This window comes from Pelodiscus sinensis, chromosome 1, assembly GCF_049634645.1.
Source record: "Pelodiscus sinensis isolate JC-2024 chromosome 1, ASM4963464v1, whole genome shotgun sequence".
NCBI lineage: Eukaryota > Metazoa > Chordata > Testudines > Trionychidae > Pelodiscus > Pelodiscus sinensis.
Genome location: NC_134711.1, coordinates 188,809,362 through 188,823,552, shown reverse-complemented (window position 1 = coordinate 188,823,552; position 14,191 = coordinate 188,809,362). Strand labels below are relative to the sequence as shown.

The following is a 14,191-nucleotide window of genomic DNA, read 5'->3' as shown; positions in this document are numbered from 1 at the left end:
GGAGATGCCGGAAAAGCAGATTGGATAAAACCTCACTGTTAACTGCCTTAGGGTCTCCACTCCAGATTATCTGTCTGGGTTTACTCCCATAGCCTTTGGATCTCCTGAGCAGTGGGGAATTTTCTGTCAGGGTTCCCTTCCCGGGGGTGATGTAAGGAGTCACTATCCCTTGGATGCTGGTGACCAATCAGGGTTCATACGCCAATTGGATTATCCAAAGCAATCCAGGGACCCAAGTATCCCAGACCCTCAACCAGCAGAGTGAGGGGGTAGGGCAGCCTTATTTGATGGCAGGCTTCACTCACCATGTCACAACATCATCATCGGGCACTTGTGACTTTTAGTCAGAGTATCAGATACCACCCAATGTCCATAACACCCTGGTAATGTTGCCACTGCTGCTCCGCAGCTGCATATTCACATGACAAAGCACACTTATTGTGCAGCAAACCTCTGAAAAGAGGCCCCCTCCTATCTGCCACCTGGAGACGTGCTGGGTAGCATGCAGCTCTGCCAACCGGCGCATAGTTATATAGTTGCATATTATCATACAGTATCATTTTTAGTGACTAAATTATGTTAATTTATCCTTGTATTAATAATGTGTAGGTGGCATAGTATCTTTCACCTTGAAAAACCAAGGATGAAGATATTGACTCTGTATTGGAAACATCTTTATTGTCAGCCTCTAACAATGTTCCTAGGATTTTAATCTCTGAATACCCATGCTCTTGAATTGACCCATTATCCATTGACTCACATCACATCTCTATCAAATCCTGTCAAGCTGAGTGCAACACATTTGCATCCAATTCTGGAGAAAATTTAAGTATTTCATTAGTTTTAAAATGATGTCTCCTTTATTATAAATATGTTCACTCTCCGACATATCCTTGTATGAGGCTGGCACTATTCTAATCAGATCTATGCCTTTTGTTTCCATGTCTCAGGCAGACACCTTTGTATGCACCATATCTTTCTACCAAAAATTTTTACAGGATGTTTCCTGAATCAGGCAAAGTATTTTTTTTACAGAATTTTAGCACTCTATTTTCATGTAAGACTTTATCGATGGTCACCTCTTTATTGATTTTGGGAAATCTTGAACATAATTTGCTTCCCATTAGCAGTTCTCCAGGTGAAACACACTGAAATCACTAGACTGTGAGCCATACATACCCAACTATGTTTGTGTTACTGCCTAATTATGGGAAGGGAGTTAAGTGGGCCATGAACAATCAGTACCCCCAAATTCCCTTTTCTGCTTTTCTATTTGCTTTGCACTGACAGGGACTTGTAGTAATTTGATTTGTTTATGTTAATGTCTGGAATAATGTGCACTATTGCCCAAGATTATGGTTACTGGGGTTGCAGTTTTGGTGAATAGCTTTTATGTGAATTAATACAGTCTTTGAGTTGTGCTTGATAGCATGCTAATCCTCTGGAAAGCTGGAATAATTATGAACAATAAATACCTTAGCTATTTCCATTGCACAGTAATAAATCAGAGCCTCCTTTTTTCAGTGATGCAGTGGACATTGTTTCTGACACAGTTCGCTCCTTTGGCTTGTTGCAGTAATATTTAGCACATGATCTGCTCATTGTCTTTATTCATATTTGGTTAATAAACAGCTTCACAATACATTTGATTTTTCAGTGTCCTAGAGAGAACTTTTAAGATTTAATGTACAAAAGGAATTTATAAAATGATGGTTGGTTTTCAATAACATTGCTCCAAGAAGTGCGAACTGACCCTGTAGTGGATGGTACTACTTTCATAAGCCACTAAGCCACCCAGGACAATGTAGGACATTGGTATAGCATTGGTCATTCTACTGTTTCTGCTTTGCTTCCATTACATTTTACCTTTCACAGGTCAGTCACCTAACATGGTTTTCTACCTGGGACTAAAACCTCAAGATTTTTACATATTGAGGATACAAATAGTCTGTACAATTTTGTTTTCCAAATGTGTGGTCATCAGTTAAGTACTGGAACACATCACCTAGGGAAGTGGTAGAGTCAGCCTCACTGGAGGTTGTTAAGAACTGCTTGGACAAAAATCTGTCAGGGATGTTCTAGAGCAGGGATGGGAATCCTATGACACATACGCCAGATCCAGTTTGCTACTTGCCTTGATCTGAGCTTTACAGGACCTATCAAAGCAAGCTGCAAGATGGGATCAGCCCATGGGCTTTGCCTGGCATGGGAGAGAAGTGGCTCTGTGCACTGCAGGGCAGCTCCTCCTGCAGGAACCACCCCCTGCTCCCATTGGCTGGGAATCACAACCAATGGGAGCAGTAGAGGGTGGTACCTGCAGAGAGTGCTTCTCTGCTGCATGCTGGTCTATGCAAATCCATTTCTCCTCCATTGGGAACTGTGCCTGGTAGATGCCCCAGTCTTTCCCTCCCTCCTGCCCAGACCTCACAGTCCCACTCCCAGCTTGCTCCTGTACCCTTCCGCCCACCCAGACTGTGCCCACTTATCCCCAGTCTGCTGCTGAACTCTTCCACACACTGACCCTCTCATTTCTGGCCCCACCCCAGACCATAGGGACGGGCCACAAAATCCAATAGCCCTAGTTTTGAGGGAAAACAGGGGTCTATCTTTTTTTTCCTGCTTTTCAGTTGAGAGCCACATCTGTGAGAGATTTTTTTTCTCCTTCTCACTTGGGGGCCAGGTCAGTGAGGGTTGTGTGTGTTTGTTTGTTTTGCTTCTCACTTGTGTGTGGCCCTTGATTGATTCTTCTGTGGGCCACTGGCCCCCAACCCAAATAAGGTTCCTCATCCCTGGTCTAGATAATACTTAGTCCTACCTCATTGCAGGGAATTGGACTTGATGACCTAGTGAGTCTCATATTTCTATGATTCCATGGTTATGGTCCTGATTCAAAAAGCCTATTAAAGTCACCTGAAAGACTCCCATTGAATTCTATGGACTTTTAGATCAGATCCTGTGGCTGTGTCTACATTGGCAAGATTTTGTGCAAAAGTGGGTGCTTTTGCGCAAAATCTTGCCACCTGTCTACACTGGCCGCAAGTATTTGCGCAAGAACACTGACATTCTAATATAGGAAATCAGTGCTTCTTGTGCAAATATTCTGATGCTCCCGCTCAGGGATAAGCCCCCCTGCTCAAGTATTCTTGCGCTAGAGGCCAGTGTAGACAGGCAACGTTAATTTCTTGAGCAAGAAAGCCATTGGCGCTTTCTTGCACAAGAGAGCGTCTACACTGGCACGGATGCTTTTGCGCAAAAGCACATGCCAGTGTAGACGCTCTCTTGCGCAAATACTTTAACGCAAAAACTTTTGCGTTAAAAGTATTTGCGCAAAATCATGTCAGCGTAGATGTAGCCTGTATGTCTCAGGTCTTCTATTGTTTAGAATCTTTGTCTCAGAGTATTTGAAACTCTGTAATGGTAGTCAACTTTGCTTTTGAACTTTTGATGAATTTGCAGATTTGATTGGCCCTAGTAATGAAACCTCATGATCCGCTCTCAGTGCCAATATTGTCACAAGTAGCTAATCTCCTCCACTGTGTATACTTACTGGCATATTCTGGTCGGTTCCTCAATGTCAACAGATCTAGTAAACTCTGCAGCACCTATATACTCAGATAACTCTGATAATTTCTCTCTCATTTGAGCATAGATCAGCCAAAAATTGTAACATTTGTTTATAAAATAACAGACACTGTTATAATTCATGGTTTGAACCACATTATTTTAAGGTAAAGAGATCTTTCTTAGAGTTAGGTGGTATTGATATTTGTTCCGTGATATTTAGGTCTGTTTTTCTGCTTTATTTTGTTTGATTACCTCTTTTTCTAAAACTAGTCAGCATAATCAATACTTTGAAACAAAAGGGCAACAGTGTGTGTGGGGGGGAGGGGTGTTAATTTTATGCATGTTTTTAATTGGCAAAAACTTCTTTAAATTTGTGTAAATTAAAAATAAGAAAAATCAAGAGTAAAAAAGTTTAGTTATTAGTTTTGAATACTGAAAAATTATCTTTTAAACTTTGCTTTGTGTGACATTTTGTGCCCATTCCTAATTTTTATTTTTATTGTAATTCCAAGAATTGGCCAGTAATTTTTTGCACTGTCTTCTCAGCTGCACAATTTTTCAATGATTCCATGTTTTTTCCCTCAGTTCCCCCTAGATTCGTGGTTCAACCAAGTGATCAGGATGGAATTTATGGTAAAGCTGTAATCCTCAATTGTTCTGCAGAGGGTTATCCTGTACCCACCATTGTCTGGAAGTACTCAAAAGGTATCACCTCTTTCATAATTATTTGGATCCACATTCTGGTACTCATACTTCAATTTGGTAGCACCTTACTCCATTCAATTCTATAGGACTAGTTGTAGAGTAATAATGAATTTGATTGAGGAGTATCACAGTTTAGTTCCCCAATATTTAGAATAAGATGTACTATTAAAATGCCTGTTACATCTGCATTTGTATGTATGCTGTTCATCTGTTGGCATTTGGCTGTCTACAGTGATTCTAGGTTCTTGAAAGTAAACCTGAATAAAATCTCGGTAAGTAGGGTGCAGTAAGGTAAATGTTGCTCTGGCGCTGTAACTTTCAGAACATAGTTCATTGGTACAAATTAGGTTGATTTTTTTTTTTTTTGCTTTTAAAATTAATAACACAACCAATCACATCTTTTCAGCAAAGAGAAAAGGTCAGATATCATTAGCATAACCTAGTAATTCAGTATGCACTTTACATAATGCCTTAACATTTTATTTTTATGTAACAGAGCATTAAAACTGGCCCTACTTGACACCAGCTAACCACATGAAATTGACAGCTTTTTAATTAAAATGTACTGCCTGCTAGATTGTGTCTTTTGGCCAATTATCTGTTAATGTTTACCTTGTGTCAAAGCTGGTGTTCTTCAAGAAAACAACTGTATTGTATACATTAGTTAGATATTAACCCTTTACCTCTGTATAAAAGAGAATACCTTATCACATCAAGTTGTATGTGATCAAAAAAATGGACTTCTGGCTAAATTTTGTTGCTGTTTGGAGCAATAGCTTAGGCAACTCTACATATAATTTTCAGTTTAGAAGCACTGTTTTGCTTTACCAGTGGAAAAAAGTAAAAAGTGGATGGAAGAAACTATAGAATTAATTTAAATCCTTCACCGTGTGTTTTTATTTTCACTTTCCCTGCTGTGGTAATAAGAAAAAACAATTCTGTGTTCCATTTGTATTCTGAACAGGGAGGCCGAATTGGGCCAGCTCGATTTCAGCTAACAGCATGCAAGCACCACTAGTCTTTTTTAGTAGCAGAAATTTCAATTTTAATGATATTCTATACATCTAAGTGAAAATCCTGTAAGAATCTTTGTTCTTAGCTCTTCTTGAATTATAGATGCAGTAGATGTGTCAGACAGAAAGAAATTTTAGTTGATTTTAGAAGTGGTCAAAAATGGCCAAAACATCTACAGCTGCTGTCATGGAAAATATTTTAATGCTGACATTGTATTTTGTTATTATATCATGATTCCATCAAAAGTTTTAATTAAAACGTACAGTAACGCCTCGCTTAACATTCTAGTTATGTTCCTGAAAAATGCTACTTAACAAAAGTACACTTTACAAAATAATGTGAAGAAAATCTAATTTCCCCATAAGAACAGCAAATACATAGGAAAAAGAGAAAAAACATGAATCTAATTAATTCAGCTGAAAAATCATTAATGGCAGCTAATATGTGTGCAGACGTTATCCTTATCCTTATCCTTGCAATGTTACCAAGTTCTGTGTATCTGCCAAGGTTATCTTTTCTCGAAAGGAAACTCTTTTGGGATTAGCGAAGATTAAATTTGTACATATAATTTTAATATTCCAAATGTTGTATTCATGGTTATGTCCATACTAAAGCTAAGTGAAATTCTTTGGATGAATAGTTTATCTGAAAAAAAAGAGCAGATTTTGGTGGACCAAAACTATTCATGATTTCAGGTTTAATTTGCCAAATAATTTCAGACAAACCAACAATGAAAAATTGTTTGACAAAGCCACTGAAATGAAAATTAATTGTTCCCTCAGTTACACATACTGCAATTACACCACCACTTGTTTGGTAGGCATTACTGGAGCGCCAAAGAACAGACAATGGTAGTGAAAGATTACCCGTAAACACATTTCATTTCTGTTCTGTTGTAGAAAGATAACTTGTAAAAGTGAAAGGGTAGATTAGTTGTGATACACAATTCTTGGTGAATTTGGTCAGGAGAGCATTTGTAGCATTAGAACTGGACTGAAACCATCAATATTGAAGTGGGAGTAGGGAAGCAACAACATTCAGTGCAGACTTTGGCCAAATTCAAGCAATTGAACTTGCGATATTCTACCTTATTACTTATCCCTTGAATCATCCAGACTCTCTAGACCCCCACAAAGAAAAATTCTGCTCAATCATTCAGAATTGGAAGTGGGGCATTTTCTTGCTTAAGCAGGAACCTTAATGTTTAATAATGGTTCTAGAATCAGTGAATTACAGATCAGGAGCATGCACAATAACTCTCTTATTGAAGGGCATTATGCTTTTCTTGTAGTAGAAGGGAGTCAAAGTATTAAGCGATAAGGTGGAAAGGAAAAGTGGTCACATGAGATGTTAACCACCTAACTCTGTTTGCCCTTTTCTCCTTCACAGTTCTATATGGGTACGTCTAAACTACATGGCTCCATCAATTTGTTTGTTTGGCAAAGGGAAATGAAGCCACGATTTAAATAATCGCGGCTTCATTTAAATTTACATGGCTGCCGCGCTGAGCCGACAAACAGCTGATCAGCTGTTTGTCGGCTCAGCGCGCTAGTCTGGACACTCCCCTGTCGACATGAAAGCCTTTTATCGACCTCCCCAGTAAACCTCATCCTACGAGGCATAACGGGGAGGACGATAAAGGGCTTTCAGGTCGGCACGGGAAGGAATCCAGGGACAGTTACTCTGTGTGGCTTAGTCCAGTAGGAAAGCAATATGAAAGCATGAAAACTCAATGCAGTCACGAGGCAAAGTAAATCCCACTCTTCAGTTTTTTTCTGCTGAAGACTGTAAAGGGGCTCAGCCAATGTCAGCACAAATGCTATGTGACCATTGTTGTGAGGGGAAGCCTGGGAAAAGAGCAGACAGACTGGGATCTAAGGGGCATGATTGCTATTCCAGCAAATATTTGTCTGTCACAAGTAATGGCAGAGTACACCCTCCTTCTGAACCTACCTCCAGGAAGTGTGATGGCTCATGTCCTTCTAGATCTGTCCTCCTTTTAACATGTAAAAAGAAGCATATGGCTCCATCCAAGTAGATAATTCAGTTCTGTACAACAATCCTCCATGTCTGCCAACTTATAACATGGATCTGAGTTCTGTATTTTAAACTAGTTGGTAAGTTGAGCCAATTATGTAGCTTTCGACAGTTTCCATATCTGCTCCCTGAGGGATGTGCACAGTTTGGGTTTTGTTTTTGTTTTTAAAAGCGTAACAGCTTTGTTCACACCTTTTAAAATTCTTTGCAGCTCTGACTGAGAAAATTAACAGACTGAAATCCTTTAAATTGTACATTGCATTCACTGCTCCTACCCATGCCAAATATTGATGTTTGGATACATGTCTTATTTGCAGATATTAAGATTTATCTTTAGATGGTTGTTTCAGTCAAAAAATGATTAAACTGGTTTCTGTTTGCATAACCGATCCTAATAATAGAATGTTTGGTATCCGTTATTAGTCATCCCAGAATACTACAGTTCTCAGTCTAATCAAATCTGTCAAATGCATATAAAATTCACCATCACTGTAAAATCTATGAGCCATAAAAACAATTTGAAATGTAACAATTATTGAAAAGCATCATACTACCTATTTTGCTTGATTTCCAGTCAAGGAATTCTCTGTGCTAGGCTACGTGTAGACTGCAGGCTTCTTTCGGAAGAAGCTTTTCTGGAAGAGATGTTCCAAAAAAACTTCCGAAAGAGAGCGTCCACACTACCAAAGTACATCAAAAAAGTGATCTGCTTTTTCAAAAGATAGTGTCCATTCAGTATGGACACTATCTCACATTTAAGCTGTGATTGGTAGGGATGGAGTGGCCATCAGGGCACCTGTGCTTTTTCCTCTTCTTCTTCTTTCAAAAGAACTCCCTCTTCCCCATCCACACAGGCCTTTTTCTGAAAGAGCTCTTTTGGAAAAAGGTTTCTTCCTCATAGAAAGAGGATTACCAATGTCAGAAAACCCCCTCAGTTCTGTGGATTTTCTTTTGAAGGAATGTGATTGCAGTGTGGACATAAGTGATTTTTTTTCAGCAAAATGGCTGTTTTAAAAAAAAAACCTCTGTAGCGTAGACATAGCCCAAGTGAGCATGGGGCTGCAAAGCTGTTCCCCACTTAAATGCACATCTCAATTCCAGGCCATCCCAGAAGCCACAATTTGAGGAATCACAAGGGAACTACTACACTGGTGAATGAAATCAAACTAGGGTTTGGGTGAGACTTAAGTGCAGCGTTGGCCTCATGCAGACCCTGAGAGAATTTGCACTGGTAGAAAATGATACCCATTAACAAATCATAAACATCTGAAATAAACTGAATATGATGGACACATGCAGGGGGGTATTATACGATACTATTCATCTAACCTTGGGAAGCAGGGGTTTGATTGAGGAGATGAATATGAACAACAACTCCATCTCAGCATTCCCTGATAATACAGGTCAATGAGCTAAATTCATCCCTACTGAGCTCCCTTGTCTGCAATGCAGTTATACCAGAGATATATTTAGTGCAATGCCTCATTTCATTGTTGACAGAAAAGTGAGCAGTGCGTGTTTTGAGTGAGTTTTGTGCCCCCTATCGCAAACTACTACACCTTCCCTATCTGAATGCTGTCCCAGGACACAGTGACTCAGAGATTATGTGTGATCAATTGTAGGAGGAACTATTCATTGATGTGTTTGTCCACATGTTACCATGAGGCTAATAAACAAGGTCTTTAAACTCCCTTGAGCAGTTCATGTTTACTACAACAGACATTTCTCATGATCATAGGGAATTTATTTGGTATATGCATAAGGAATGCAGACTTCTGTGGCTGCTCAGCTGTTATTTTGAATAATTTATCAGCCACTAAATGTACAATAAATGTGGCTTTTTACCCAAGAGCTTTCTGCAAATCTTCCTCTTTCTCTTACTCCTTTCCTTCCTCTGCCTCCACCTCCTATCTTGTAGTGAATGGTAACTACAATTATAATTGATAACCACTCTATGACTAGTTTTGGCAAAAGGCATTCAGCTTGTTTCGTAGATCATTATAATGCCAGACAGCAACATTTCATTGTAACTGAATTTAGCCTGCAATAGTAAGTAGCTGTTGCTGCTGCCTTTTCAAGAAATTCTTCCTTCATCACTCTTCTCTCCTGATTAATCTTTTGGATTCTGTTGTAGGTGCTGGGGTCCCCCAATTCCAACCCATTGCCTTGAATGGCCGTATCCAGCTTCTCACAAATGGCTCCTTGTTGATTAAACATGTGCTGGAGGAAGACAGTGGATACTACCTCTGCAAGGTCAGCAATGATGTTGGAGCAGATGTCAGCAAGTCCATGTACCTCACTGTTAAAAGTAAGAACTACAAACATTTTTTATGATCCAAAGCTGAGTTACAAAGATTTGCTTGTTACTTGCCTGTTACTGATTAAATGTTTTTTAAAAATTTGATATTGACATTCAGTTGCATATTCTTGTAACTGGAATGTCAACGTAGCTGGGTGATGTTTATTTAGGAATGTTACAAATGAATGAAAAGGCAGAATGTTGACACTATTTACTATTTAAGTGGTGTGGATATTACTTGGGTAAAGACAAGGAATGAAAAATGAAGGAGAGATACTATGAATATCTGCTAACAAACCACAAGCTTGACTGAGAACAATGATGAGAAAATCCTGGACTAATTCTCAAGGTACCATAAGCTGCAATTATCATAAGCTGCCATTGGTCGATTTTTTCAGAAAATACATGTTTACTCCTGCGAAAGATTTGGTCAAAGCCTTTTCTGTCTCATCTGAGATCTTTATAGGACTTAAAAATATCTTCTTTAGTGTGTGAGCAAAAGGGACCAATGGAAATGTCCCACTGTTTAAAATCTGGTTTTGTTCTGTGTTTATACAGCTCCTAGCACAATGGGTCCCAGGACCGTTACTGGGGCTCCTAGTTGTAATAATGACAGAAACAATAAATATTAAAGCTAACCTCTGCAAACACCCCTTAGTGTAAATATAGGTGAGAATATAAACATGATGATATTGTCATGCAGACTGGAGTGGCTCACATCTGAGAATGACAATCTCGGGCCAGACTGACAGAAAATAGGGTAGACATCCCCAACAGGAGGTATGTTCTATCATTAGATTTCACTAAGCCCATAACAAAAGTTAACTCCTGGATCACTAGAACCATCTTACCATGGAGTCACAGACAGCCCCCATAGGATCTCCAGCCTATTTTACTACACAGACAGGTGGATTTTATGGTATTTGTCGCCATCCCAAATATTACATTATAGGAGGTTAGTCCCAATGTCTCTTACTCCATGTCAATGGACACCCTCAGTCTCACTTCAAAGATAGCAGCCAATTTGTCTGCTAAAATAATTAAAGGTCTATCAGCTAAGAAAAAGAAGAGTTTGTGAGAGGTTAAAACAGGTAAAATACATTTAACAGGTGAGTCTAAATTTATAAATCCAAAATGATAACAGATGTATAGTAATCTGCTAGTCTCCAAAAGTCTTTCAAGGTTACCCGGGATAACTTTGGGGATGTCTGTCCGCACACTCAGTATTTCCACTCTGTTGGAAGTCATACCTGTTCAGAGATAAAGAATCCTTCCTACACTCCATGTTTTATATCTTCTTCACACAGAATGTTAGCTGACAGCTTCTGTACCCAGATGGGTCTTCTGTTGAATACATAAATGAGAATAATATAACTAACATTTCATTCATTTTCATGACGTCTAACCCCTGAATACATTCTTCCTTAACACACCTTTGATCTTGGGTTATTTAATCACAGAGTATTAGAAGTAATACTGTAGAAGTAATATTATAGCAAACTGCAGGATACAGGCAGACTAAAACATTATAGTCCGGCTCTATTAGCATAAGAGTGAATTAGTGTGAACACATAGTAACACTTAATGATTCTTTAACATTCACATACAAGAAAATTGGCCTATGGTTTTCACTAGAGCTGGTTTACCAATGTCACAGATATATTCCAGAGGAGGTCACAATGTTGATGCATTTCTTCACCATAGAGAGGTACAGAAAACAGTGACACACACCAACAGACACACTCCTGCAAATATTCCTTGTTGATTTATTAAAACAGCATTGATGGAGATCACCTGGGAGACCAAGTACTTTCATGCCTGTGGTCGTCCTCTGATTGATTGAATTCTTTGACAGTTCTGGATTTCAATTGTCTTGACAAAGGGCTATCTTTGAAAGTAAAAAATATTTTCCCTCAAAGGGAGGGAGAATCAAGATTATTAATTCTTCCCTGGATCTGTAATCTAGGATATATAGTTTTTGGAATACCAAGAATTGCTGATTGTCGTAAATGGATTTCAAAGACTAGTGTGAATCTTGTTACACCAGCTAGTATTACAGTCTCAAACGTCTTCCATGCTCAAGTTTATCTTTCACCTAAAGTTATATATTTATTGGTAAGAAGGAAAGGACCATTTTTCCTAATCACTGCAGAAGTGACCAGAGTAATTGTGACATCCAAAAATTCCAAAACTAAAAATATGAGCAACTACTAATAGTTTTCATAAATCAGGGTTTAACTCCTGTTCCCCATCCTTCTGTAACTGGCCATTCGCGGACCAGTTTTCAACTACAGTAGCAGTACATTTCTTTAATATGCTATAGAAAAGCAGCTTCTCTCTGGCTGGCAGCTATGCACAGTGCCTGTCTGATCACTGCATGCAGTTTCATGTGTGATAAAAGAGCATCCCTTATCAAATAAGAGCAGGGGCCTCCCTGGAGAGTTAGTTACTGTTTGAATCTAATGAAAATCCCTCAAGCTCTAAGATAGCAAACACATATGTGTGCACTCTCACATATACACACTCACACACATACTGTTCCCAGCATGGGATTTGTAAAACAACTACAGTATACACTCTTTGTATGTGGGTGTATGCTTAAAAGAGACTCAGCTTTAGCTTTAATCAAACATACAGTATGGGTAGTATGGTTTCTGGAGAAACATGCATTTGTGTGCCCATGATATGGCTGAATTCCCTGCTGGCTGCCCAGGCCACAAGGTAACTTCTGACTTGATGCCCTGCTGGAATCATTTCTGGCTGACCTTAGATGTGATTCAGCGTTCAATCAGTGTGGACACGCTATTTCGAAATAAGCAAAAAGCTATTTTGAAATGCATTTTGTGTGTAGACATGTTAATTCAAAATAAGATATTTCAAAATAACTATTTCAAAATTAGATATTTTGAAATAACACTGTAGTGTAGACATACCCAAAAGGATTAACACAAATATTTTGCTACTTATTTTCTTTGTAGATTCCTTTAGACAAATCAGCTTCCTTCCCTCTCCCTGGTCTATATTTCTTGACACTCTGTATAGAGTTTCAATATGTATATCATACTGTAGCATCTCAAATCACTTGGGAAATAAATAAGTGGCTTAATACACTTAGGCTACGTCTACACTGCAGCACTATTTTGGAATACTGGAGGTTTCTGAAGTTTCAGGAGGTATCCTGAAATAGCTATCCCGTGTCTTAACAGCAAGCCAGTTATTTCAAAATATAGACAGCCCCAAATTACAAAATAAGGTATTTTGAAATTTACTTGAAATAAGCTACACAATTTGCATAGCTCAAATTGCATAGCTTATTTTGAGCTACAGATGTAGTGTAGACGCACTCTTAAAGCTCTTGAAACCAGAATACGAAACTGAAAGAGACAAAAGGGCTGGCTCCTCCCCAGCTCCTCCCCTTTTTAACTTATCTCTTGACTGACTGGCAACATGGGTTGCGAACCACTAGAACTATAACCATGAATTAAAAATAATAATAAATCTTATACACAGGTTATTTTTTCCATTTGTAATAAGTGTTTCTGTCTACTCCGTTTTCTCCTTTGTTTACCTTAACACTTTCAGAGAAGTTGTCTGTATTAACTAAGATGAACTCCATCTTTCTGAAAAACTGGATTCTTTCCTCTTCCATCATTTTTAGTATCACATGCAAAGTTATTTCCTATGTAAAGTAGGTGTTAACATAAGATAAGTGTCTTTATTAGTAATTTGTAACTGGCTAGAATGCACATTTAAACTAATATACTTTCCTGATTTATTGCTTCTTCCTCATTTTTTCCTCAAGCAGACTTACTATGCAGTTCACATAAACTAAAAAGCAACCTTGCTAGCACCTGATGGCAATTCTAGATATGTATTTATATTATTTAGTGTTCCAAAGGGTGCTTGTTGCAAGATGATTAACTTCAGAGGAAAGTAGCTGAAGCTGCATGGCTGATGAAGATTGTGCAAGGAATGAGTATACAGGAGAGAGAGAACAAAGGACAGAGCCCTGAGGAAAATCAACCAAGAATAAGGAGGAGAAAGGGCCTCCAAAGTGAATGTGTAATCAGCAGCCAAAGGCCTAGAATGAGAACCATAAAAGCATAGTCTACACCTAACAATTACTGTCCATCTCTTTACCACTTGATAAACTCATCTGAAGATCACCATCGGGGACATATGTCTTTCTGCTGGGTTCAGCATATGCAATTTTCAAACTTCACATGCACCAAGATACATACATAAAATGGGGGGGGAGGGGAGGGCGGGGAGACAGAGAGCCCTAAAATAAGGCATCTAGAATTGGACTTTTTCTAGTGGTGGCTGAGATTAGGGGATTTTAACAACATTCCACAGAGGATAATAAGCCTATTGAGATAAGGAAAGAACTAAAATTAATTGAAGGTTGTCCAGGAGTATTGAGAAGAGATGTCCATTTAAAATCAGCATCATTCAAAAACTATCTGCACAGACTGGTTCTTCTGAATACTGTCACACTTTAATTCCAAATGAGAGCGTGTATAACATGATAAAACAGTTTTGAAAGAATTTATCCTAATGGGAGCCAAGCCT

At 38.7% G+C, this 14,191-nt stretch overlaps 1 protein-coding gene across 1 annotated transcript in view; it reads left to right on the top strand.

Annotated features, from left to right (window-relative positions):
* Positions 1–14,191, top strand: part of DSCAM (DS cell adhesion molecule) — a 695,768-nt gene that overhangs the window by 456,890 nt on the left and 224,687 nt on the right. Inside the window, exons 10-11 of the mRNA XM_075912112.1 lie at positions 4,150–4,269; positions 9,455–9,628. Of these exons, the coding sequence (XP_075768227.1) occupies positions 4,150–4,269; positions 9,455–9,628 (294 nt within the window). The remainder of the gene's footprint in view (positions 1–4,149; positions 4,270–9,454; positions 9,629–14,191) is intronic.